The sequence below is a fragment of the Eschrichtius robustus genome, chromosome 14 (assembly GCF_028021215.1).
Source record: "Eschrichtius robustus isolate mEscRob2 chromosome 14, mEscRob2.pri, whole genome shotgun sequence".
Classification (NCBI taxonomy): Eukaryota; Metazoa; Chordata; class Mammalia; order Artiodactyla; family Eschrichtiidae; genus Eschrichtius; species Eschrichtius robustus.
This window is the reverse complement of record NC_090837.1, coordinates 86315932-86339355: the sequence shown is the minus strand read 5'-3', so window position 1 is coordinate 86339355 and position 23424 is coordinate 86315932. Positions and strand designations below refer to the sequence as shown.

Below are 23424 nucleotides of genomic sequence, written 5' to 3'. Positions count from 1 at the left end.
TTGAACTCTAGCTGCTCATCCTGTTTTCTTTTTCTAATCCGTCACACAAGCCCAAGTCCATCCATCCCTCATTGCCAAATCCACTCGCTACATGTCACTGATATCGTCTGTTCTTTCTATTCACATTTTCAATCACCTCCACCCGCCCACTATCATCAGTCGTCTTCAGGGGCCTCTTAGCTGATCTCCCTGCTTTTACTCCTGTCCTCCTACAGTTATTATCCATACAACAGACCGAGGAGCCTTTAAAACCTTCCAGTGGCTTCTTGTCACAACTAGGAAAAATTCTAAAGTCCTAATTATGGCCTAAATGTCCCCATGTGATCTGGCCCCTGCATATCTATCTCTCCAACCTTATTTCCCACAACTTTTATGCTAGCACACTCTGCTTAAAGCTGACCCTCTTGCTGTTCTGCAAATACACCATGCACGTTTTCACCTCATGCCCTTTGTACGTTCCACACTCTCTCTACCTGCATTGCTCTTTACTCATATAGTTTCATGGTTCACTCTGTTCACACAGGTCTCCACTTAAATGTCTTCTCCTCATAGAGGTCTCCCCCGATCAATCAACTTTTCTTCCTCACATTTAACACCACCTGACATTTTATTGTTATTACAAACATTCTATTTATTATTTGTCTCCCTGAGTAGATGGTAGGCTCTGTTCACCAATGTTTTACCAGCAACAAGAACAGTGGCTGGCATACAATAGAAACTGAAAACACATGTGGTAAATTAGTGGTAGAAGTTATCAGCACAAAATAAAACTGGAAATGGCTACTACTACACATTGTGACATTTCTTTTATACACAAGACTGACTTAAGAACGTCCCCCTTTTGGTTCCAGAGAGCACTAAAATTTGACCCAGGAAAAATTAGACTTGGTAGAAGCAACAACAAATAATACTGTAGAAACAACAACAATAATACTGTAAAAAAGTAAAACCACCCAGAGTAAAATCTACAACTGACAAAATAATGTTGAAGAAGCAAAAAATAAAAAATAGTGACATCACCAAATGCTGGGGAGGCTGCAAAGAAATTGCTCTCAGACGTTGCTGGTGGGAATGTAAAATAGTACACCTACTCTGAAAAGAGTTATCCAGTTTCTTATGAAACTGAGCAAACAACATAATCCAGTGACTGCACTCGGCTATTTTTCCTAGAGAAATGAAAACTTGTGTTTGCACAAAAACTGTACATGAATGTTTATAGCAGCTTTATTTGTAATAGCCACAAACTGGAAACCACCCTGATGTCCTTAAGTGCTTGAATGGTTAAGCAAACTGTGGTATAATGGAGTACTGCTCAGCAATAAAAAGGAGCAAACTATTGATACACACAGAACCTTAGATAAATCTCAAGAGAATTGTGCTGAGTGAAAAAGGCAATCCCAAAATGTTATAAGAGATTCAAATGATTCCACTTGTACAACACTCTTGAAATAACAAAATTATAGAAACAGAGAACAGATCAGTGGTTTCCAGGGACTGGGGATTAGACAGAGAGTAAGCAAGAGGAGGATAGATGTAGCTATAAAAGAGTATCATGAGGGATCCTTGTGATGATGGAAACATTCTGTATCTTGGCAGAATCAATGTCAGTATCCTGGTTCTGATATTGTACTATAGTTTTGTAAGATGTTACCAGTGGGGGAAACTGGGCAGAGGGTACATGGGTTCCCTCTATATCATATCTTGCAGTTGCATGTGAATCCATAATTATCTAAAATAAAAACTTTAATTTAAAAAATCATAATTCATGTCCCTTTCTTTTTTTAATTTTATTTATTTATTTATTTTTTATGCAGCAGGTTCTTATTAGTCATCCATTTTATACACATCAGTGTATACGTGTCAATCCAAATCTCCCAATTCATCCCACCACTACTACCCCCCACTGCTTTCCCCCCTTGGTGTCCATACGTTTGTTCTCTATCATGTCCCTTTCCTACTATTGAAATAAATATTCAAAGTGTTAAATAACATTTTTGAAGTCCAGCCCATCACTGTGGGACAGTAGTCCATGATAATGTGAAAAGAGCCTTTGTCAAATGTAATATTTTCAGAAGCAGAAATACTAATAACAGAATGTTAGATTATTTGATTATTCTCATTTTGATTTTAATGTGCTTTTAAATGTGTCTGCAGTATTACATGTGTTTTTTCTTTATTTTTTTTCCAGTCTTTTTCTCATGGTTATCAACATATCAGACATCATGGCTTTGGTAAGGCATTACTGGATATTCAATATAAATAAGATTGACAAGCTAAACAATGAGTTGATTTTTTTTATATATATATAATGTATTTATTTATTTATTTTTGGCTGCACTGGGTCTTCGTTGCTGCGCATGGGCTTTCTCTAGTTGCAGCAAGTGGGGACTACTCTTCGTTGCGGTGCGTGGGCTTCTCATCGCGGTGGCTTCTCTTGTTGTGGAGCACGGGCTCTAGGTGTGCAAGCTTCAGTAGTTGTGGCATGCAGGCTCAGTAGTTGTGACTCACGGGCTCTAGAGCGCAGGCTCAGTAGTTGTGGCGCATGGGCTTAGTTGCTCCGCGGCATGTGGGATCTTCCTGGACCAGGGCTCGAACCCGTGTCCCCTGCATTGGCAGGCAGATTCTCAACCACTGTGCAACCAGGGAAGTCCCCCAATGAGTTGATTTAATCAAGTGAAATATGAATGCATTTCTGTACATGAACTCTTTAGATACTGAATTATTAGTGCTGGCATAATTTACACATAAATTACTTTCTTTTTATATGACCTATAATGTGGTAAGAGTGCTCTTCTTAAAGTGTCAGAAATCTTCTAACTTGATTTATTAGAATCTGTTACTTTATACATAGTCTTCAGTGGTACATTGTATCTGAAATGAAACTTCCATAGGAGGTTAACAGAAAAAGCTAACTTTAGGTTTAGGTAATATACCATTTTCCTACTTGAAATGCTGATTTTTAACCTTTTTGTCAGATTGAAAAAGAAAGGAAAAAAGAGAGGGGAGGAGGAAGGGAAGGAAGGAAAGAGGGAACAGAGTGGGATGATGTTATCAAGATGCTAGCTCTAATAATGAGTTCTAGTGAGGAGCAGGTAGGTGGGCCTCTTGTATGTAATGTATTAACAAAAAGAACCCATTTTACACCTACAAGTTCAGGAGGGTTCCCCAAACTACCCTAAGGTTTGATAATTCACTAGATGGACTCACAGAATTCACTGAAGACTGTTGTTTCCACCAGTGTGGCTTATTACAGGGAAAGGAGACAGATTAAAATCAGCCAAGGGAAGAAATGCAGAGGGCAGAGTCCAGAAGGGGTCCAGATGTGGAGCTCTGGCCATACTCTTCCCGTGAAGCTGGGACAGCCGTGCTCTACTGGCAGTGATGTGTGACAGTGCACATGGAGTACTGCCAGCCAGGCTCACCAGAGCCTCGATGTCCAGGCTTTTTATTGGAGCTCGATCATATATTGTTCCCATGGCTAACCTTTAATCTCCAGTCCCTCTAGAGGTAGAACTGATAACACACGGCCCAAACCCCTGAACATAAATCACATTATTAGACTGTCCAGTGGTTGAGTTCCCCCAGGCAAAACACTCCTATCAGGCAGGGCCGAGTAAATCGCCTCCTAGTAGCTGAAGGTAAAGGCCAGACCTCTCTTTAGGTAGGGTTAATTCTTCACTACACAACATCTTATGCTGAAAGGGCTGAGACGACTGTTAGGGTAACTTCCCAAATCAGATTCCTAGTCACTTGATTCAGATGAGAACATTTTTATGTTGTATTGAACTGGATATATTTCTGAAATTGACCACACATAATGTTAGAACAAATTAGCTTTCAGTTTTGCTCACAAAGTGGCAAATAGGCAAAGACATGTTAACAGAAGAGAATTTAAATTCTCTGATTAATTTTATATGAAGAATCAGACTGCTGAGTTTAACTTAGAGAGCCATGTGTGGTCTAAGTTCTGCTTACCTGATTGGTGTTGTATCTCTCCTCTCTCTCCTTGTTTCCTCTACCCCAGCCTCACCTTGGACATGCCAAGCTGTACCTGGACTCTTGATGTTTATAAACGTTACTCCCTCTGTCAGAAACAAACTTCTCCCCCGATCTCTCCAACCTCCTCTTTCCTCTGACTCTTACTTGTCACTTAGATTTTTAGACTTTTTATTGGGACTGCCTTCCCTTATTACCCCAGCTGGCGTGTGTACCCCTTCCTTTGTGCTCCTGTACTTGCCTGTATTTCCAATGATAACACTCATCACACACACACACACGCCTGATAAATTGACTGAATCAGTCACTAGATTATAAATCTCCTGAAAGAGAGTTTATCTCCAGGACCTAACACAGTGATTGGCACATAGTAGACAATCAGTAAGTGTTTGCTGATGAATAGATGATACGGCTTCCTTTCACTGCAGTCTTTGGTATTATCGATACTTAGTGTCTTTTTTGAAGGTTGGCTGGGTTTTCTTTCTAGTTATTCAAGATGTCACTTTTGTGTTTATGTGATTGAATGGTAATGCTGTTTCTGGCTTTTAAGCTATTGCTCATTTTAGTCCAAGCAAAAATTTCAATAAAGGGCGAATTCTTATTGATTCCAGTCAGATAGTGGTTCTGAGGGGTCAGAAATCTGAAAGACATAATCCTAAAACAAAATTGCTTTTAGACTGAATCTATATAGCCTTTGTTTTTAATGGAGCCATATTTTGTTTTATTTTACAGCATTTTTTCTTCTTGATCAAAGATTATGGCAGCTGGCTTGATATTGGAGCAAGGTATAGTATATATTCACATAGAATTCTTCAGAGTGCAGTGAAAAATAGTAACTTGGTATCTTAGTATAGAAGATTTCAATTTGATTTTTGAAGTAAGCATAGCAAGTAGCAATTATTTTAAACCTCTGGAGGTGAGACATGTCCCTCCAGTTCTTGGCATTAACACATTATCAGGTGTTTCCTTGGGATGATGTGGGGACAGATGTTAAGTCTGAAAGAAATGCAGAACAGCAGGAAGGTACAAGGAAAACTGCTTGAATCTGGGGTAGATCACTCCAGTGTCTGTGTTCTCACAATCTCTCAATCTCTCTCGAGAACAATGAAGCTATTCAAGTTGCAGTGTGAATTTTCTGTGGCAGTTTACATTTCATGTAATCATCATATGCCTCCTAAAATCTTCAATATGGGAACATGTTAACATGTGATACCTATAACATCATTATTTAAAGTATCATCTGAACAAAAAGTCAGTTTCCTCTTTATTGTGATTTGAACATCAATGATTGCCATAATCTGTTAAATTTCTTCTCTTTGAGGGGAAGAAGCAAGGTTGATCCTTTTGCCTTTTTGTTTTCAAATGCATTCAGAGATAGAATACATTTTTATAGACTAATTTTATTTCCTTCAGTCAGTATTTGTTCAGCCAGGAATTGTGTAGGTTTGGGTGAGGTACTCGATTACAAGTCCTCTCCTCTGTTCCTACCTCTTAGGCAGCTCAGGCTTGTACCGCCTTGTTATTTATATAGAGGTCTGTCTCCCTTGATAGTCAGCTGATTTGACTCTCTTTCATTCCTTCTGTGCTAGGCACAAAGAGGGTACTCCATAGGTCATTAATTTTGTTTTCATTAGTCTCTTAAGTTTGAAGCTTAGGGAAAGTTTTAATGTGTCCTTCTCACCAGCCCTCTGATCCCAAAGTGTCCAGGCAGGTAGTAGGTCATGGCATGGGCTTTAAACCAGAGTTCCTGGGATTGATCTATTTCTGCCACTTTTTAGCTGTGAGACTGTCAGCAAGTGACTTAACGTCTCTAATCTCTCTCTGTCTCTTGTCGTTTTGAATGAATTAATCCATCTAAAGCATTTAGCACAGTGCCTGGCATCAAATAAGCTCCAATAAATGGAAACTATTATTATTAATATTACTCTGCAGTTCTATTTTTTTATCCTTCATAGTGTTTCTTGTATTTGAGATACCTCTCCTTATTCTCTCCATAATTTGATTAATTTATTTTCATTTTAAACATAGGTCAGAATTTTGTTTGGAAAATATTCTGACAAAATATAGCATTTTTACATATGAGACTTTTTATTTTATTCTTAATTGTAGCAAAATATACATAATATAAAATTTACCTTCTTAACCCTTTTCAAGTGTAGAATTCAGTGGCATTAAGGACATTCACATTGTTGTACAACTATCATTATCATTCCATCTCCATAATGGTTTGCATCTTGCAAAAAACTCCTCATTCCCCATCTCTACCAGCCCTGGCAACCACCATTTTAATTTCTGTTTCTATGTATTTGACTACTCTAGGATAGCTCACATAAATTAAATTGTACAGTATTTGCCCTTTTGTGACTGAATTATTTCACTTAGCATAATGTATTCAAGGTTCATCCCTGTTATAGCATGTGTCAGAATTTCCTTCCTTTTGAAGGCTGTATAATGTTCCATTGTATGTACAGACCACATTTTGTTTACCCATTCATCCATCAGTGGACACTTGAGTTGCTTCCCCCTTTTGGCTATTGTGAATAATGCTGCTATAACATGGGTTTCAGACTTTTTGATGGGAGAAATTTATATTGGTTTTGGCTCTAAAGAGGTGCAAAGGAATGAAGAGGATATAATTCTCACATGAAGATGTGCATCATTAATTTCTGCACAGCATCATTAATTTATATTACACAAGTTAAGGATTTGATTTTCTCTGATTCACTTGAGGTTTATCTTTACTTGGCAGATTTTTTTCTTCAAAGTACAAATTTCACTGTTATTACTAGTAATAACACGCATAAAACACAAAGCATTTTTAAATATCCATGATCTCATTCAACAGGGCAAATATTTATTGATCACCCACTATGCACCAGGTGAATTCCTGGGGATGAAAAGCACATTCTCAGGCTCTCAGGGAGCTTAAGTTTGGAGGAGGAAACAGACTCATGAGCAGACAATATGGTGCAGTGTGGGAATTTCTAGAATAGTCTCTTGGGTGCTGTGGGGACATTAGTCAGGGCACCTACCTCAGCCTTGCAGGGTAAGGGAAGGCTTGTCAGGAGAGGGACTGTTTAGACACTGCAAGAGTAGCATTTAGAAGAGCACATTGGGTCACAAGATCTAGGGAGAATGTGTAGCGTAAATAAAGGCCAAGATCTAATGGCATCTTAAGGAACCACTGATATTTATGGGTAGAGAACAGGAGGTGTGGCAATGAGGCTGAAAGAAGTGGCCAGAAAGGCAGGAGGAAACCAGGTGAGAGTAGTGCGGTGGAGATCAAAAGAACATTCAGGAAGGAGGGAGGTTATCGAGATGTTACAGAGAGAGTAAGTAGGAGAAGACATAAAGATATGCATTGGATTAAACGGTGGGTCATTGATGAGCTTGGCCAGGGACGGTTCAGTGGTAAGATTTAGTACTAGACGTCTGCACTGAATCAAATCCATTGATTTCTGGGTGGGGACCACAGACCAAAGATAATCATTTTTCTCCTCTCTACCAAGTCTTCAATAAAATAACAAACCCAGCAAAAGTGAAGAGAATAGAAAAATGACCATCAGCAAATGCAAGTTCAACAAATTCCTAGAAGATGGATAATCTGAGAGAGGAAGCAGCAGCCCAGAATCTATCAGTGAGTGTTGCCAAAGGAACAGGGAAGCCCAGAGGCTCCAGACTCAGTCGGACAGTAATACGGAGCATAGGAATGAGGAAGGGGATTAACTGCATGTCTCCCAGTCCAGTGATGGTACCAGTGGGCTCTCCATGGCCTCTTTCCTCCTTCCTTCATCCCCACACAGGAAGTACTACTTTCTGCCTTTTACTCCCAGGGAAAAACCAGAGGACACCTGGAAAGAGGCTGAGGAGATGTGAAGAATTTCACTGCTATGACACATGTGCTTCTACCTCATAGAAAAATTGTCCTCCACTCTAGCATTCATAGCTTCCTTCCACCCCGGCCCAAAGGGCAGAGGCAGGCACCCCTCCTGCTCATCCTAAAACATGACATAGCAATTTTTATTACATACCCACAACTTACTGGCAACTATCCTATTTGTGAGTTAGACCTAGAGGAAAACAAGACTTTCTTAAAAACTTAACACTACCCTCTGATTGCTATTCTGAATAGAATAGCATTCTATTCCTAGATACCTACCCAAGAGAAGGAAAAAATATGTACACAGAAGACTTGTACAGGAATTTTCATAGTAGCTTTATTAATAATAACCAAAATCTGGAAACAACCCAGATGTTTACCAGCACTTGAATGGATAAACAAATTATGCTATATCCATAAAATGGAAAACTACTTATTAATAAAAAGAAATGAACGACTGATGAACCCAACTACATGGATGAATCTTAGAAATTTTATAATGAGTGAAAGAAACCAGGTACATTAAGAGTATATATTGTATTATTACATTTATGTAAAATTCTAGAACAGACAGAATTAATCTATAGTCACAGAAAGCTGATCAGTTGTTGTCTGGGCCTGGGAATTAGGGTAAGCCTGCCTATAAATGGGCATGTGGAAACTTTTGGAGTGATGGAAGTGTTCTACATCTTGACTGTGATGATGGTTACATGGGTGAATCATTTGTCAATACTCATTTAATCAGATACTTAAAATGGTTCCATTTTCTTATATATAAATTATACTTCAAAGTTGATTCATAAGGAAAAATAGAAGAACTAAAATAACTACCTAAAATTGACATGAGTAAGGTATGGTATAAGTCAGCCAAATCCTCCTCTTGCCTAGCAGAGACTTAATAAATGATGTTTTAAATTGTTGCATCAATAAACAGCAATGTAAAGATACTAATTCATGTCAAGGAGGTAACCACCAGAAGGTCTAAAAAGGGAAGCAGTTAGAGTGGTTGCTTGAGAAGTGGGTAAGAAAGAATGAGGGGTATTACTTTTCATTGTAAGTCTTTCTCCCTTGTTTTGCTTTTTTAATACTGTGTGTATGCCTCAGATAAAAATTAAAGGGAAGCCCTGAACCAAGATGGCAGAGTAGAAGGACGTGCTCTCACTCCCTCTTGTGAGAGCACCGGAATCACAACTAGCTAATGGACAGTCATCGACAGGAAGACACTGGAACTCACCATAAAAAGATACCCCACGTCCAAAGACAAAGGAGAAGCCACAGTGAGACGGTAGGAGGGGGCGCAATCACAGTAAAATCAAATCCCGTAACTGCTGGGTGGGTGACTCACAGATGGGAGAACACTTATACCACAGAAGTCCACCCACTGGAGTGAAGGTTCTGAGCCCCACGTCAGGCTTCCCAACCTGGGGGTCCAGCAAAGGGAGGAGGAATTCCTAGAGAATCAGACTTCGAAGTCTAGCGGGATTTGATTGCAGGACTTTGACAGGACTGGGGGAAACAGAGACTCCACTCTTGGAGGGCACACACAAAGTAGTGTGCATGTCGGGACTCAGGGGAAGGAGCAGTGACCCAAGGGGAGACTGAACCAGACCTACCTGCTAGTGTTGGAGGGTCTCCTACAGAGGCAGGGGGTGGCTGTAGCTCACCGTGAGGAAAAGGACGCTGGCAGCAGAAGTTCTGGGAAGTGCTCCTTGGTGTGAGCCCTCCCAGAGTCCACCATTGGCCCCAACAAGGAGCCCGGGTGGTCTCCAGTGTTGGGTTGCCTCAGGCCAAACAACCAACAGGGAGGGAACCCAGCCCCACCCATCAGCAGTCAAGCAGATTAAAGTTTTACTGAGCTCTGCCCACCAGAGCAACAGTCAGCTCTACCCACCACCAGTCCCTCCCATCAGGAAACTTACACAAGCCTCTTAGATAGCCTCATCCACCAGAGGGCAGACAGCAGAAGCGAGAAGAACTATAATCCTGCAGCCTGTGGAACAAAAACCACATTCACAGAAAGATAGACAAGATGAAAAGGCAGAGGGCTATGTACCAGATGAAGGAACAAGATAAAACCCCAGAAAAACAACCAAGTGAAGTGGAGATAGGCAACATTCCAGAAAAAGAATTCAGAATAATGATAGTGAAGATGATCCAGGACCTCGGAAAAAGAATGGAGGCAAAGATCGAGAAGATGCAAGAAATGTTTTACAAAGACCCAGCAGAATTAAAGAACAAACAAACAGAGATGAACAATACAATAACTGAAATGAAAACTACACTAGAAGGACTCAATAGCAGAATAACTGAGGCAGGAGAACAGATAAGTGACCTGGAAGACAGAATGGTGGAATTCACTGCTGCGGAACAGAATTAAGAAAAAAGAATGAAAAGAAATGAAGACAGCCTAAGAGACCTCTGGGACAATATTAAACCCAACAGCATTCTCATTATAGGCGTCTCAGAAGGAGAAGAGAGAGAGAAAGGACCAGAGAAAATATTTGAAGAGATTATAGTCAGAAACTTCCTTAACATGGGAAAGGAAATGGCCACCCACGTCCAGGAAGTGCAGCGAGTCCCATACATGATAAACCCAAGGAGAAACACGCTGAGACACATAGTAATCAAATTGGCAAAAATTAAAACAAAGAAAAATTTTTGAAAGCAGCAAGGGAAAAACGACAAATAACATACAAAGGAACTCCCATACAGTTAACAGCTGATTTCTCAGCAGAAACTCTACAAGCCAGAAGGGAGTGGCATGATATACTTAAATTGATGAAAGGGAAGAACCTACAACCAAGATTACCCAGCAAGGATCTCATTCAGATTCGATGGAGAAATCAAAAGCTTTACAGACAAGCAAAAGCTAAGAGAATTCAGCACCACCAAACCAGCTCTACAACAAATGCTAAAGAAAGTTCTCTAAGTGGGAGACACAAGAGAAGAAAAGGACCTACAATAACAAACCCAAAACAATTAAGAAAATGGTCATAGGAACATGCATATCAATAATTACCTTAAACGTGAATGCATTAAATGCTCCAACAAAAGACTCAGGCTTGCTGAATGGATACAAAAACAAGACCCACCTATATGCTGTCTACAAGAGACCCACTTCAGACCTAGAGACACATACAGACTGAAAGGGGATGGAAAAAGATATTCCATGCAAATGGAAATCAAAAGGAAGCTGGAGTAGCCATACTCATATCAGATAAAACAGACTTTAAAATAAAGAATATTACAAGAGACAAGGTAGGACACTACATAATGATTAAGAGAGCAATCCAAGAAGAAGATATAACAATTATAAATATATATGCACCCAACATAGGAGCACCTCAATACATAAAGCAACTGCTAACAGCTATAAAAGAGGAAATAGACAATAACACAATAATAGTGGGGAACTTTAACACCTCACTTACACCAATGAACAGATCATCCAAAATGAAAATTTATTTATTTTATTTATAATATTTATTATTAAACACAAGCTTTAAATGACACAATAGACCAGATAGATTTAATTGATATTTATAGGACATTCCATCCAGAAACAGCAGATTACACTTTCTTCTCAAGTGCGCACAGAACATTCTCCAGGATAGATCACATCTTGGGTCACAAATCAAGCCTCAGTAAATTTAAGAAAATTGAAATCATATCAAGCATCTTTTCTGACCACAACGCTATGAGATTAGAAATGAATTACAGGGAAAAATACGTAAAAAACACAAAAACATGGAGGCTAAACAATATGTTACTAAATAACCAAGAGATCACTGAAGAAATCAAAGAGGAAATCAAAAAATGCCTAGAGACAAATGACAATGAAAACACGATGATCCAAAAGCTATGGGATGCAGCAAAAGCAGTTCTAAGAGGGAAGTTTATAGCTATACCAGCCTACCTCAAGAAACAAGAAAAATCTCAAGTAAACAATCTAACCTTACACCTAAAGGAACTACAGAAAGAAGAACAAAAAAAACCCCCCAAAGCTAGCAGAAGGAAAGAAATCATAAAGATCAGAGCAGAAATAAATGTAATAAAAACAAAGAAAACAATAGCAAAGATCAATAAAACTAAAAGCTGGTTCTCTGAGAAGATAAACAAAATTGATAAACCATTAGCCAGACTCATCATGAAAAAGAGGGAGAGGACTCAAATCAATAAAATTAGAAATGAGAAAGGAGAAGTTACAACAGACATTGCAGAAATACAAAGCATCCTAAGAGACTACTACAAGCAACTCTATGACAATAAAATGGACAACCTGGAAGAAATGGACAAATTTTTAGAAAGGTATAACCTTCCAAGACTGAACCAGGAAGAAATAGAAAATATGAACAGACCAATCACAAGTAATGAAATTGAAACTGTGATTAAAAATCTTCCAACAAACAAAAGTCCAGGACCAGACGGCTTTACAGGTGAATTCTATCAAACATTTAGAGAAGAGCTAACACCCATCCTTCTCAAACTCTTCCAAAAAATTGCAGAGGAAGGAACACTCCCAAACTCATTCTATGAGGCCACCATCACCCTGATACCAAAACCAGACAAAGGTGCTACAAAAAAAGAAAATTACAGACCAATATCACTGATGAATATAGATGCAAAAATCCTCAACAAAATACTAGCAAACAGAATCCAACAACACATTAAAAGGATCATACACCATGATCAAATGGGACTTATCCCAGGGATGCAAGGATTCTTCAATATATGCAAATCAATCAATGTGATACACCATATTAACAAATTGAAGAATAAAAACCATATGATCATTTCAATAGATGCAGAACAAGCTTTTGACAAAATTCAACATGCATTTATGATAAAAACTCTCCAGAAAGTGGGCATAGAGGGAACCTACCTCAACATAATAAAGGCCATATACGACAAACCCACAGCAAACATCATTCTCAATGGTGAAAAACTGAAAGCATTTCCTCTAAGATCAGGAGCAAGACAAGGATGTCCACTCTCACCACTATTATTCAACATAGTTTTGGAAGTCCTAGCCACGGCAATCAGAAAAGAAAAAGAAATAAAAGGAATACAAATCGGAAAAGAAGAAGTAAAACTGTCACTGTTTGCAGATGACATGATACTATACATAGAGAATCCTAAAGATGCCACCAGAAAACTACTAGAGCTAATCAATGAATTAGGTAAAGTTACAGGATACAAAATTAATGCACAGAAATCTCTTGCATTCCTATACACTAATGATGAAAAATCTGAAAGAGGAATTAAGGAAACACTCCCATTTACATTGCAACAAAAAGAATAAAATACCTATGAATAAACCAACCTAGGGAGACAAAAGACCTGTATGCAGAAAACTATAAGACACTGATGAAAGAAATTAAAGATGATACCAACAGATGGAGAGATATACCATGTTCTTGGATTGGAAGAATCAATATTGTGAAAATGACTATACTACCCAAAGCAATCTACAGATTCAATGCAATCCCTATCAAATTACCAATGGCATTTTTTATGGAACTAGAACAAATCATCTTAAAATTTGTATGGAGACACAAAAGACCCCGAATAGCCAAAGCAGTCTTGAGGGAAAAAAACGGAGCTGGAGGAATCAGACTCCCTGACTTCAGATTATACTACAAAGCTACAGTAATCAAGACAATATGGTACTGGCACAGAAACAGAAACATAGATCAATGGAACAAGATAGAAAGCCCAGAGATAAACCCATGCACCTATGGTCAACTAATCTATGACAAAGGAGGCAAGGATATACAATGGAGAAAAGACAGTCTCTTCAATAAGTGGTGCTGGGAAAACTGGACAGCTACGTGTAAAAGAATGAAATTAGAACACTCCCTAACACCATACACAAAAGTAAACTCAAAATGGATTAGAGGCCTAAATCTAAGACCGGACACTATAAAACCCTTAGAGGAAAACATAGGAAGAACACTCTTTGACATAAATCACAGCAAGATCTTTTCTGATCCACCTCCTAGAGTAATGGAAATAAAAACAAAAATAAACAAATGGGACCTAATGAAACTTCAAAGCTTTTGCACAGCAAAGGAAACCATAAACAAGACGAAAAGACAACCCTCAGAATGGGAGAAAATATTTGCAAATGAATCAACGGACAAAGGATTAATCTCCAAAATATATAAACAGTTCATGCAGCTCAATATTAAAAAAACAAACAACCCAATCCAAAAATGGGCAGAAGACCTAAATAGACATTTCTCCAAAGAAGACACACAGATGGCCAAGAAGCACATGAAAAGCTGCTCAACATCACTAATTATTAGAGAAATGCAAATCAAAACTACAATGAGGCATCACCTCACACCAGTTAGAATGGGCGTCATCAGAAAATCTACAAACAAATGCTGGAGAGGGTATGGAGAAAAGGGAACCCTCTTGCACTGTTGGTGAGAATGTAAATTGATACAGCCACTATGGAGAACAGTATGGAGGTTCCTTAAAAAACTAAAAATAGAATTACCATATGACCCAGCAATCCCACTACTGGGCATATACCCAGAGAAAACCATAATTCAAACAGACACATGCACCCCAATGTTCACTGCAGCACTGTTTACAATAGCCAGGTCATGGAAGCAACCTAAATGCCCATCGACAGACGAATGGATAAAGAAGTTGTGGTGCATATATACAATGGAATATTACTCAGCCATAAAACGGAACGAAATTGGGTCATTTGTTGAGACGTGGATGGATCTAGAGACTGTCATACAGAGTGAGTCAGAAAGAGAAAAACTAATATCGTATATTAATGCATATTTGTGGAACCTAGAAAAATAGTACAGATGAACCAGTTTGCAGCGCAGAAATTGAGACACAGATGTAGAGAACAAACGTATGGACACCAAGGGGGGAAAGCCGCGGGGGGGTGGGGGTGGGGGGTGTGCTGAATTGGGCGATTGGGATTGACATGTGTACACTGATGTGTATAAAATTGATGACTAATTTTAAAAAAAAATGAGGAAGAGGAAGAGAAACAGGAAATAAGTATATTAATACACTGAAACAACAACAACAACAAAAAAGGTTCCAATTCAAAAAAAAAAATTAAAGGGAAAGTCATAAATGAAATGGGAGGTCAGGAAGTAGAGTTATAAGTCCAGACCACTCTTTCAAGCTTAATTGGAAAATGAAGGAGAAATAGGGCAGTTATCACATGGGAATACCCTCACACCTCCTTTTAAGATTTTGTTATCATTTTGTTTCACCCATGAGTGGTGTGAGGAATGATATTATAGTTGGAAGGCATGAATATCCCTAGATCTGGTTACCCTCTGTCAAAACTGGGGTCCAGCATCGGGGCTCAAATGTAGGAAGCCCATTCACAGAGTAGAGTAGTGACCCATCCCCGCAAGGTCAGAGCAGGGCATTGCAACACAGAATCTGGTACCCAGTAGTTGGTTATTTGAGACATGGGCCCTGAGAGGCATGATACAGGCAGTTCAGAGACCAGGGAATCCGTTTATATTTGGCAAAAAGCAAAACAAGACAGAAGCTCAAACTTGAGTAGGAGGCTCAGGATGCCAGTCAAAGGCTTGCCCCCGGTCACAGCTGTAGCACTAATAACCAACACTGGTATTGTGCCACCATGTTTACAGTATCTTCCAGCACATTATTTCATGTGCTCTTTATCATAGCACTGTGAAGTACACATTATTTTCCACCACAGATATATTTACTGCCTCATTTTACAGTTAAGGACCCCGTGGCCCTAAGGAGAGTGCGACTTGCTCATGCCACAGAGCCTGTAAATGGCTGAGCAGGTCAGGGAGGCAGCACTTGGGCACCAGGGCTGTGTATTCCCACTGCCCCTAAGTGCCTCTACTTAGAATTCCCTGGAGTCTTTGTTTTGTAATTCTAATAACCTCTTTTTGAAAAGTGGCTCTGTGTCTAATCCCACGTTTGTGATTGTTGCAAAGGAACCATTCACTGCAAAGTTTTGAATAATATAAATCTAGGATTTACAGGAGAAAGAAATATTGATTAGGAGGGAATGAGCCAAGAGTAAGGGCATCTTAGGTCAGAAAAGTCCTGTTTTGGAAAGTCCTGTTTTGGGCCAGAGGCCTTTGTTGAGTATACAGAGCGGCGTTGTGTCCTCAAAGAGAAAATACTGAGAAGCAGGGAATGAGGCCGGTGGCAGCTTCCTGCTAGGGGAAGGACGTCACGGGGCATGCAGGCTGCCGACAAGCACCACAGACTCAAGCACACACTGCCAAACTGCACGGCTGGCAAAGTGGCGTCTTATTTATGTCAGAAGATGGCAACAGATAGTCTCATATTGGTGGTTGAGAGAAAAACCTTGTGACATAAAGAAGACTCTGTTCCTAGGAGAGTTAAAAGATACGGTTAAAGAAACGCTGCAGTACTGTAATGCTTATGAAATTCTGAGGCTTTGTGTGTGCCCTAGAAGGACTTTTGCTGGGGCTACAGAGAGTCCAGGGCAAATTCAAGGACATAGTGATGAATCAAGATACCCATGAGCAAGGCCCTGAACAGAAATTTTCGTTAGCTGTGTCACCTTTGCTGACCTTGGTTACCTTATACTCAGGACTCCAGTAGAGGAGATTTCTTTTCAGCATTGGATCCCAGAATTCAGGACCTTTTCCCCCACTTACTGACTTATTTAGTCTTTCATGCTTTCACTCAACAAGTACCTATTGAGCAACAACCCTAAGCCTGTCTTTCTCATTACATTGTGCCCTCTTGCTCACATCCATCTCTTGTCAGTTCTTCATGGATCCCATTCCATTCAGCACTGTTGGTCCTGTTCCCTTTCTGTCATCTTCAGTCTTTCATCTAAAACTTAATTAGCAGAACGTTCCCCTCAACACCAACCCCTCAAATTACCTTTTCTTCCTCTCCAGTAATATACTGTTTCATCAAAAAGAAGAAAAAGAAAGAAGAAAAGAAGGACGAAAAAGAGAAAGGGAGGGGTGGGGAGGAGGCAGGGAAGAAGAGAGGGAGGGAAAGAGAGAGAAAGAGAAAGAATACCCTTTTTAGCATTTCATTTTCCACCTTCTGGCATCAACATCAGCCCTTGATCCACTCTGGAAGTCCTGTATCCTTCTTTGTCCAAAAATTATTTTCTCTCTTTCCCAGTCTTTCATGTTGCTTGTTTAAAGATAGTCACCATTTTTCTCTGGAAAATTCTGCAATGTCTTTCTTTAGAAATGTTAAGTTAAACTGTTTTAAGGAATTTAATGCAATCATGTTTATCTCTCCTCCTTTCTGGGATCACTAGAAGTTTCCAGAAACTATTTGGAGGATTGGATTGTTTTGCCACAGAAAAAAACATACCCAAATCTGGGGAAAAGCCAGATTAAATTAAGCAACAAATGGGTAAAGTTAAGGATTATTGAGAAAGGTATTAAACTGATATAATAATTAGTATTAAAATGTCATTTATTGCACACAGTGTATTAGGAGTTTTACATAGGTTATTTCATTAGTTTTAATGACAATGATGTGAAGAAAATATAATTATTTCTACTTTACAGCAGAGGAAACTGGCTCTGAAAGACTTTAACAATAACAGGGAATACCTAGGTTTCAGTTTTTTGCGTTATATGTACACTTAATGTATAGATCATTTCTTCAGGAAAAAGTATATAGTGAGCACTCACCATCCATGAAGCATTCCCAGGTGTTACCAAGGACCCAAAGATGAATGGGATTGCCTCCTCAAGACTTGGTGATGCCCCACTGCTAGAGACAGATAACTCCTGCATCAGAGTTTTTCGTAGGGAATTCAAGCACTGAGGGGGAAGTTCTACTGTATAACTTATAAGGAATATTCCAGCCCTGGAAGGATATGACTCTGACACATGGCCCCTGCATTCAGGGTTGTAAGACAGAATAACTGTAATACGAGGCAGCATGTGCTTAAGCGTTATGTGAATACCAGATGGAGCCCGCTTCAATTCCGACTTTAATGACTGAGAAAACATTGCTCAAGGTCAGCATTTGAACTGGGCCTTGAATGAAGGGTATAATTTCAGTTAGGGAACTTAGAGTATTTTCAGCAGACAAAATGGATATGAGCAAAGCATAGAGGTGAAAAAGCCCAATGCCTACTCATCTGGAGTGTGATAAATAAGTTGAATTTCAGAAACCTTAGGTTTTGGATAAACAAATTTCCAGAAAATAGCCTTTGGGAACCTTAACTTGGAGAACCTTGAATACGAAACTACAGCGTACATTCTGTTGGCATATAAGTGAGCAGCCATGTACTTTGGTTCTACTGGAGCTTTAATATTTTAGATGTTACTTCCACAAGTGAATTATTGCCTAGGAGTTAAGAATCTTGACTGCCTTTTTTATACAAGTTCATTCCATGGAGTGACGGGTGGGGTAGAATGTGTGTCTGGAAATGGAGGAGCTAACTAAACCAGCACCGTCAGGGTGATTAAGCATTATCCTTAAGTGCTCCTGGTGTCATAACCTTAACAGTCAGGCTTCAATTCTCTTTTGATCCCTGAAGTTATTCTGTGCTTCCAGGCATAATTTTTTCCTGCTTCCTTCAAGGTCTGTCCTCCCAGGCTTCAGTGATGTTACAGGGCCCGTTACCATGTCATAGTACCTTGCACTAAATCCAGATTGCCAACTTTGACAGTCTTTTTCCTTGATAATGTTTTTCTTTTATTTAAAAAACTTATAGTAATATATACATAACATTAAAAAAACACCTTAACCATTTTCAAGTGTACAGCTCAGTTTTATTAAATATATTCACATTGCTGTACAACTAATCTCCAGAAGTTTTTCATCTTGCATAACTGAATCTCTATACCCATTAAACAGCAGCTCCCCATTTTCCCTTCCCCTCAGCCCCTGGAATCCACTTTTCTACTTCCTGTCTCTATGAGTTTGGCTACTCTAGGTACCTCGTATAGGTGGAATCACACAATATTTGTCCTTTTGTATCTGGCTAATTTCACTTAGGGTAATGTCCTGAAGGTTCATCCACGTTGTAGCATGTATCAGAATTTCCTTCCTTTTGAAGGCTGAATAGTATTCCACTGTATGTGTATATCACATTTTGTCTATCCATTCATCCATCAGTGGGCACATAGGTTGCTCCCACCTTTGGCTATTGTGAATAATGCTACTATAACATGGGTGTTCATTATCCATTCAAGGCCCTGCTTTCAGTTCTTTGAGATACACACCCAGAAATGAGAATGCTGGATCATATGGTAGTTCTGTTTTTAATCTTTTGAGGAACTGCCATAATGTTTTTCATAGCAGTTGTGCCATTTTATTCCTACCAGTAGTGCAGAAGACTAATTTCTCCACATTCTCACCAATCCTTGTTTTCTTTTCTTTTTTTGATAGTAGCCACCCTGTTGGGTGTGAAGTATATATCACATTGTAGTATTTGCATTTCCCTAATGGTTCGTGATGTTGAGCATTCTTCATGTGCTTGTTGGCTATTTGTATGTCTTCTTTGGCAAAAATATCTGATCAAGTCCTTTGCCCATTTTTAAATTGAGTTATTTGGTTTTTTATTGTTGAGTGGTAGGAGTTCATTGTGTATTTTGGACATTAACCCCTTATCAGATATATGATTTGCAAATATTTTCTCCCATTCTGTAGTTTGCTTTTTCACTCTGTTGATTATGTCCTTTGCACAGAAGTTTTAAATTTTGATGTAGTCCAGTTTATCTATCTTTATTTTTGTTACTAAAAGAGGCTTTGACCCATTGCAAAACTTGAATTTAATATCTAGCGTGACATTCTTCTTGGCACACATGTGGTACCTCCAGGCCTCTTCCTTGCATTCCTTTACACAACCATCATGGGAAATAAAGTGTTCATCAGAGCACAAAATAATAGCAAAAAAGAGACTGCAGAGGCATAAAACAAACAATGAGCATCATTCAAACCAAGGGAAACAGAATGGTGCATTAGCACTTGTAGGCTGTGAATGCATTAATGACCCCTCCCTCAGCAGCACTAGCCATGAGAAAAGGACGTTAACTCCGTGTTTCAGTCTGTACTTCATTTATATTACATATTAAAATAGTATATAATTAATGCTATACAGGGTAAAAACTGTGCTGTAGAAATATTTTGTGGTAATAGTATTTTTTTATAAAGAGAGCTGCCCTACACATACAGTGATCATATGTCCAGGTTTACCTGGAGCAGTCCTGGTTTATGCCTTTTGTCCTGGTGTAATCTTCACATCCTCATCTATACAACATTAAAAATCCAGAGTGGATGGGAAGAGAATAAAGGCATAGCCAGTTAATAAGTTATGTTAAACCTCAGTTTATCTCAGTCTCAATGCTTCATCGTCACGAGTCTAACTCCCATGGGTAAAATGGGATGCTTGCTCTGAGAGACTTCAGATTTCAGAGCTCAGTTCTGTTCATCAGGCTGAGAACATTGAACTATCCTACATAAATTACCCACATCCTCTCCCAGTCTTTCCTGCTGAAATATCTTCTTGCTCTGCTCTGTTTGTCTTCTTTGTCTTTTATTGTATTGTACAAAAGATGCCTACTTAAGAAAGGAAGATGATGGGGATCGGGGAGGTGGAAGAGGTTGGGATGGAGAGACAAAATGAAATCTGAGTTAGTGGAATTAAGCTTTCTAAGTGGAATTGCCCCAGTTGATGCTGCAAGGTGAGGTTTTCGTTGCTGCTGCTCTTGTTGGTGAGTTAGAATTCTAAAATCTTTCCTTTGCATCCTGTGTAGCAGTAATGGCATATAGTGCCGCAGTGAACCATGTGACGCAGGTCTAATGCGCAGAAGTGGTTCATGCATCTTCATAAGCATCTGATTGATTGCCAGGAAAAGGCTTGGATAGTGTGGGAAAATACACTTCAAGATCCAAAACTAAAGCACCATATAATAAGGTTCACCTATCAAAACTTCATTATTCTACTTTTTCCTGCATTTTATTTGTGAGAATATTGCTTTTAAGTTTTGGCTTTCTAATTATTCCTATGTGGATATACATTTGAAAAGCTGAGCAGTTCCTTGTCATGTTGCAGATATTATTAAACTTACTGTCAGAATTTCCTTAATGGGAACCAGGGTTATTTGAATTGTGCTCCTGCAGTGGTTTCCCTTTGTGACAAATTTTATTTCCAAACTCCTTTGTGTTAGTAATACAGTTAATAACTTCAGCCATTCCATGCCTATTATTCACAGGAGTGGAATGTTGTCCTTTTGTCCTCACTATTTTATTGCTTTATAAATATATAAATGGTGAGAACCTGTCCTAGAATTTGAGAGAGGACTAGGGGCTAATGACCCCCATGAATGCAGTCTGACATGTATCTGTAATGTCTGTAGTGACATGTATCTGTAATGTCTGTAGTGCCGTCATGGGGACTGCAGTGGGTTTTCAAAATAGGTTGGAGAGATTCCTCAGCTATGAGTTTCAGGTTAATAAATAATAGTGTCTTTAAAAGTAAAGATTGCATTGCTAGGGCATAAGACAGGATATCTGTTTGTAAGTATAGTCCAATATGTTCAAAATGCATCTTTGGAGCAGATTTTACCAGGCTTTAATGGAAACTCTTAAAGGAATACACTCCAGTCAGTATGATCACCTGAAACCGTAGGTGTAATTTCAGTGGTTTTCTGGAGAACCTTGTGGCATCAGGTGTTTTTTTCAACAGCCATGTGAAAAATATCCTACCCAGGCCATGAAACTGAGTTGGGCCAACAGAGCTATAATTTAGCATTTTCTTCTTTTGATCTTTTACACAGTTTCTTCATTTATAGCAGGCCATAAACTTTACAGAGTATTGCCTTTTATATTGCATAATGAGAGAAGTGCATTTTTAAACTAGAGAAAAAATTCCTTTGAGGGAATTTTCATAACTATAAAAACATAGATTTAAATTTATGTTCTCAATGTATTTGATATGAGGTGAAGAGTCATCATCGTCAGTTTGAACTTTAGTTTGATAGTGGTATTCATTTGCACCTTGTTTCCTACATGCACCATTGTTATACATTATTAAAATATAAATGACAACTAAAGTATCACTTCTATCTTTAGATATAGTGAAAACTTATCATTAAGTTCAGTAATATTTTAATATCCTCCTAAATGTAATTAATAAGTGCCATAAAATATCTTTACACTTGACAATGAATACTAAGCTTTATTAAAATCAGTGATTCTCAACCTGTTTCTTCCCCAGTACATCTGACAGATAGGACCTGCTTCTATTGCCCATTATCCTAATTGAGAAGTATAATTAGCCTTTTATCACCCATTGTACACGTTGAACAGGTCTGCCTGGTGATTCTGTATGCCCCTCCACACACAGACCCTGTCCCTCTACCATCTCATATGTATACCTTTAGAATTACTGATTTAAATGCTGTCAAAATAAGTCAAGGGGAGAGAGTGGGAACAGCGGAACTCATTTCAAGTAGAAATTTGATGCTCCTTTAACTCTGCTATGCTATGATGACACCAAGACTTGATTGACGGAAAATATAACAAACTGAATGCCTTAGACTCAATGGCACGAAGATGATGAGCTTCACAACTGTTCCCTGCCAATGATGTTAGCTTAACTGAGCCAAGAGTCCATGATTTCAGGCCACTTCAGGTCAAGGAGATAGGTGATCTGTGGAATACCTTTTATAAATAGACTGCCACTAAATTTGAGGATGGGTCGCCTACTTTTCTGGTTTTACAAAACTACTTTGTTAAGAGATCAAGTCATATTTAATATTTTAAAGTTTTTAAAAACACCTAAAAGTGATAGTAAAATTTAATGGAAAAAACATCTGCTAGAATATAATCTCTTCTTTTTTTTTTTACAGCTTTATTGAGGTATAATTTATATATCATAAAATTCATCCATTTTAAGGTTTTAAATGATTTAAATCACTTCAGTGATTTTCAGATTTATGGAGTTGTGCAACCATCACCACAATCTAGTATTTGAATATTTCCATCACTCAAAAAATTCTCCCGTGCCTAATTCAGTCCTATGCAATTCCCATACCTGGCCCCCGGAAACCACTAATCTGCTTTCTGTCTCTACAGATTTGCCTATTCTGGACATTTCAATAAATGGAATCGTACAATATGTAGTCTTTCACATCTGGCTTCTTCCAGTTAGTGTGATGTTTTTGGCATTCCCTTATGTTGTAGCATGGATCAGTACTTTGTTCCCTTTCATTGCTGAATAGTGTTCCATTGTATGGATAGGCCACATTCTGTATATTCGTTTTATAGTGTAACCTTTTACAGTCCTCATGGCTTTCCTTCATCTACCTGCCTCCTAACCTCCTTGCCTGGTCTTCCCATGGAACCAGGGTCAGATTGGGCTGTCCTGGATTTGATCCTCGAGGTTGTAGACTGGGCAGTTTGCACTCCATCCCTCATCTCACCTCTGACTCCAAACTCCAGTCTCTGGGTTGGGGAGTGAACCTTCTTATAACATGAGGAATTGTGACCATTATATCCAGCTTATTGGGTTGAGGATTTTTATCTCAGGAACCGTTGCAGATTTTGAAATGTCC

The 23424-nt window shown here is 38.8% G+C and overlaps 1 protein-coding gene across 2 annotated transcripts in view; it reads left to right on the top strand.

Annotated features, from left to right (window-relative positions):
• The window catches only part of PIGN (phosphatidylinositol glycan anchor biosynthesis class N), a 104847-nt gene that overhangs the window by 75245 nt on the left and 6178 nt on the right, over positions 1–23424 (top strand). For both annotated transcript variants that reach the window (XM_068563507.1, XM_068563506.1), the window contains exons 28-29: positions 2189–2231; positions 4729–4781. In XM_068563507.1, coding sequence (XP_068419608.1) covers positions 2189–2231; positions 4729–4781 — 96 coding nt within the window. The remainder of the gene's footprint in view (positions 1–2188; positions 2232–4728; positions 4782–23424) is intronic.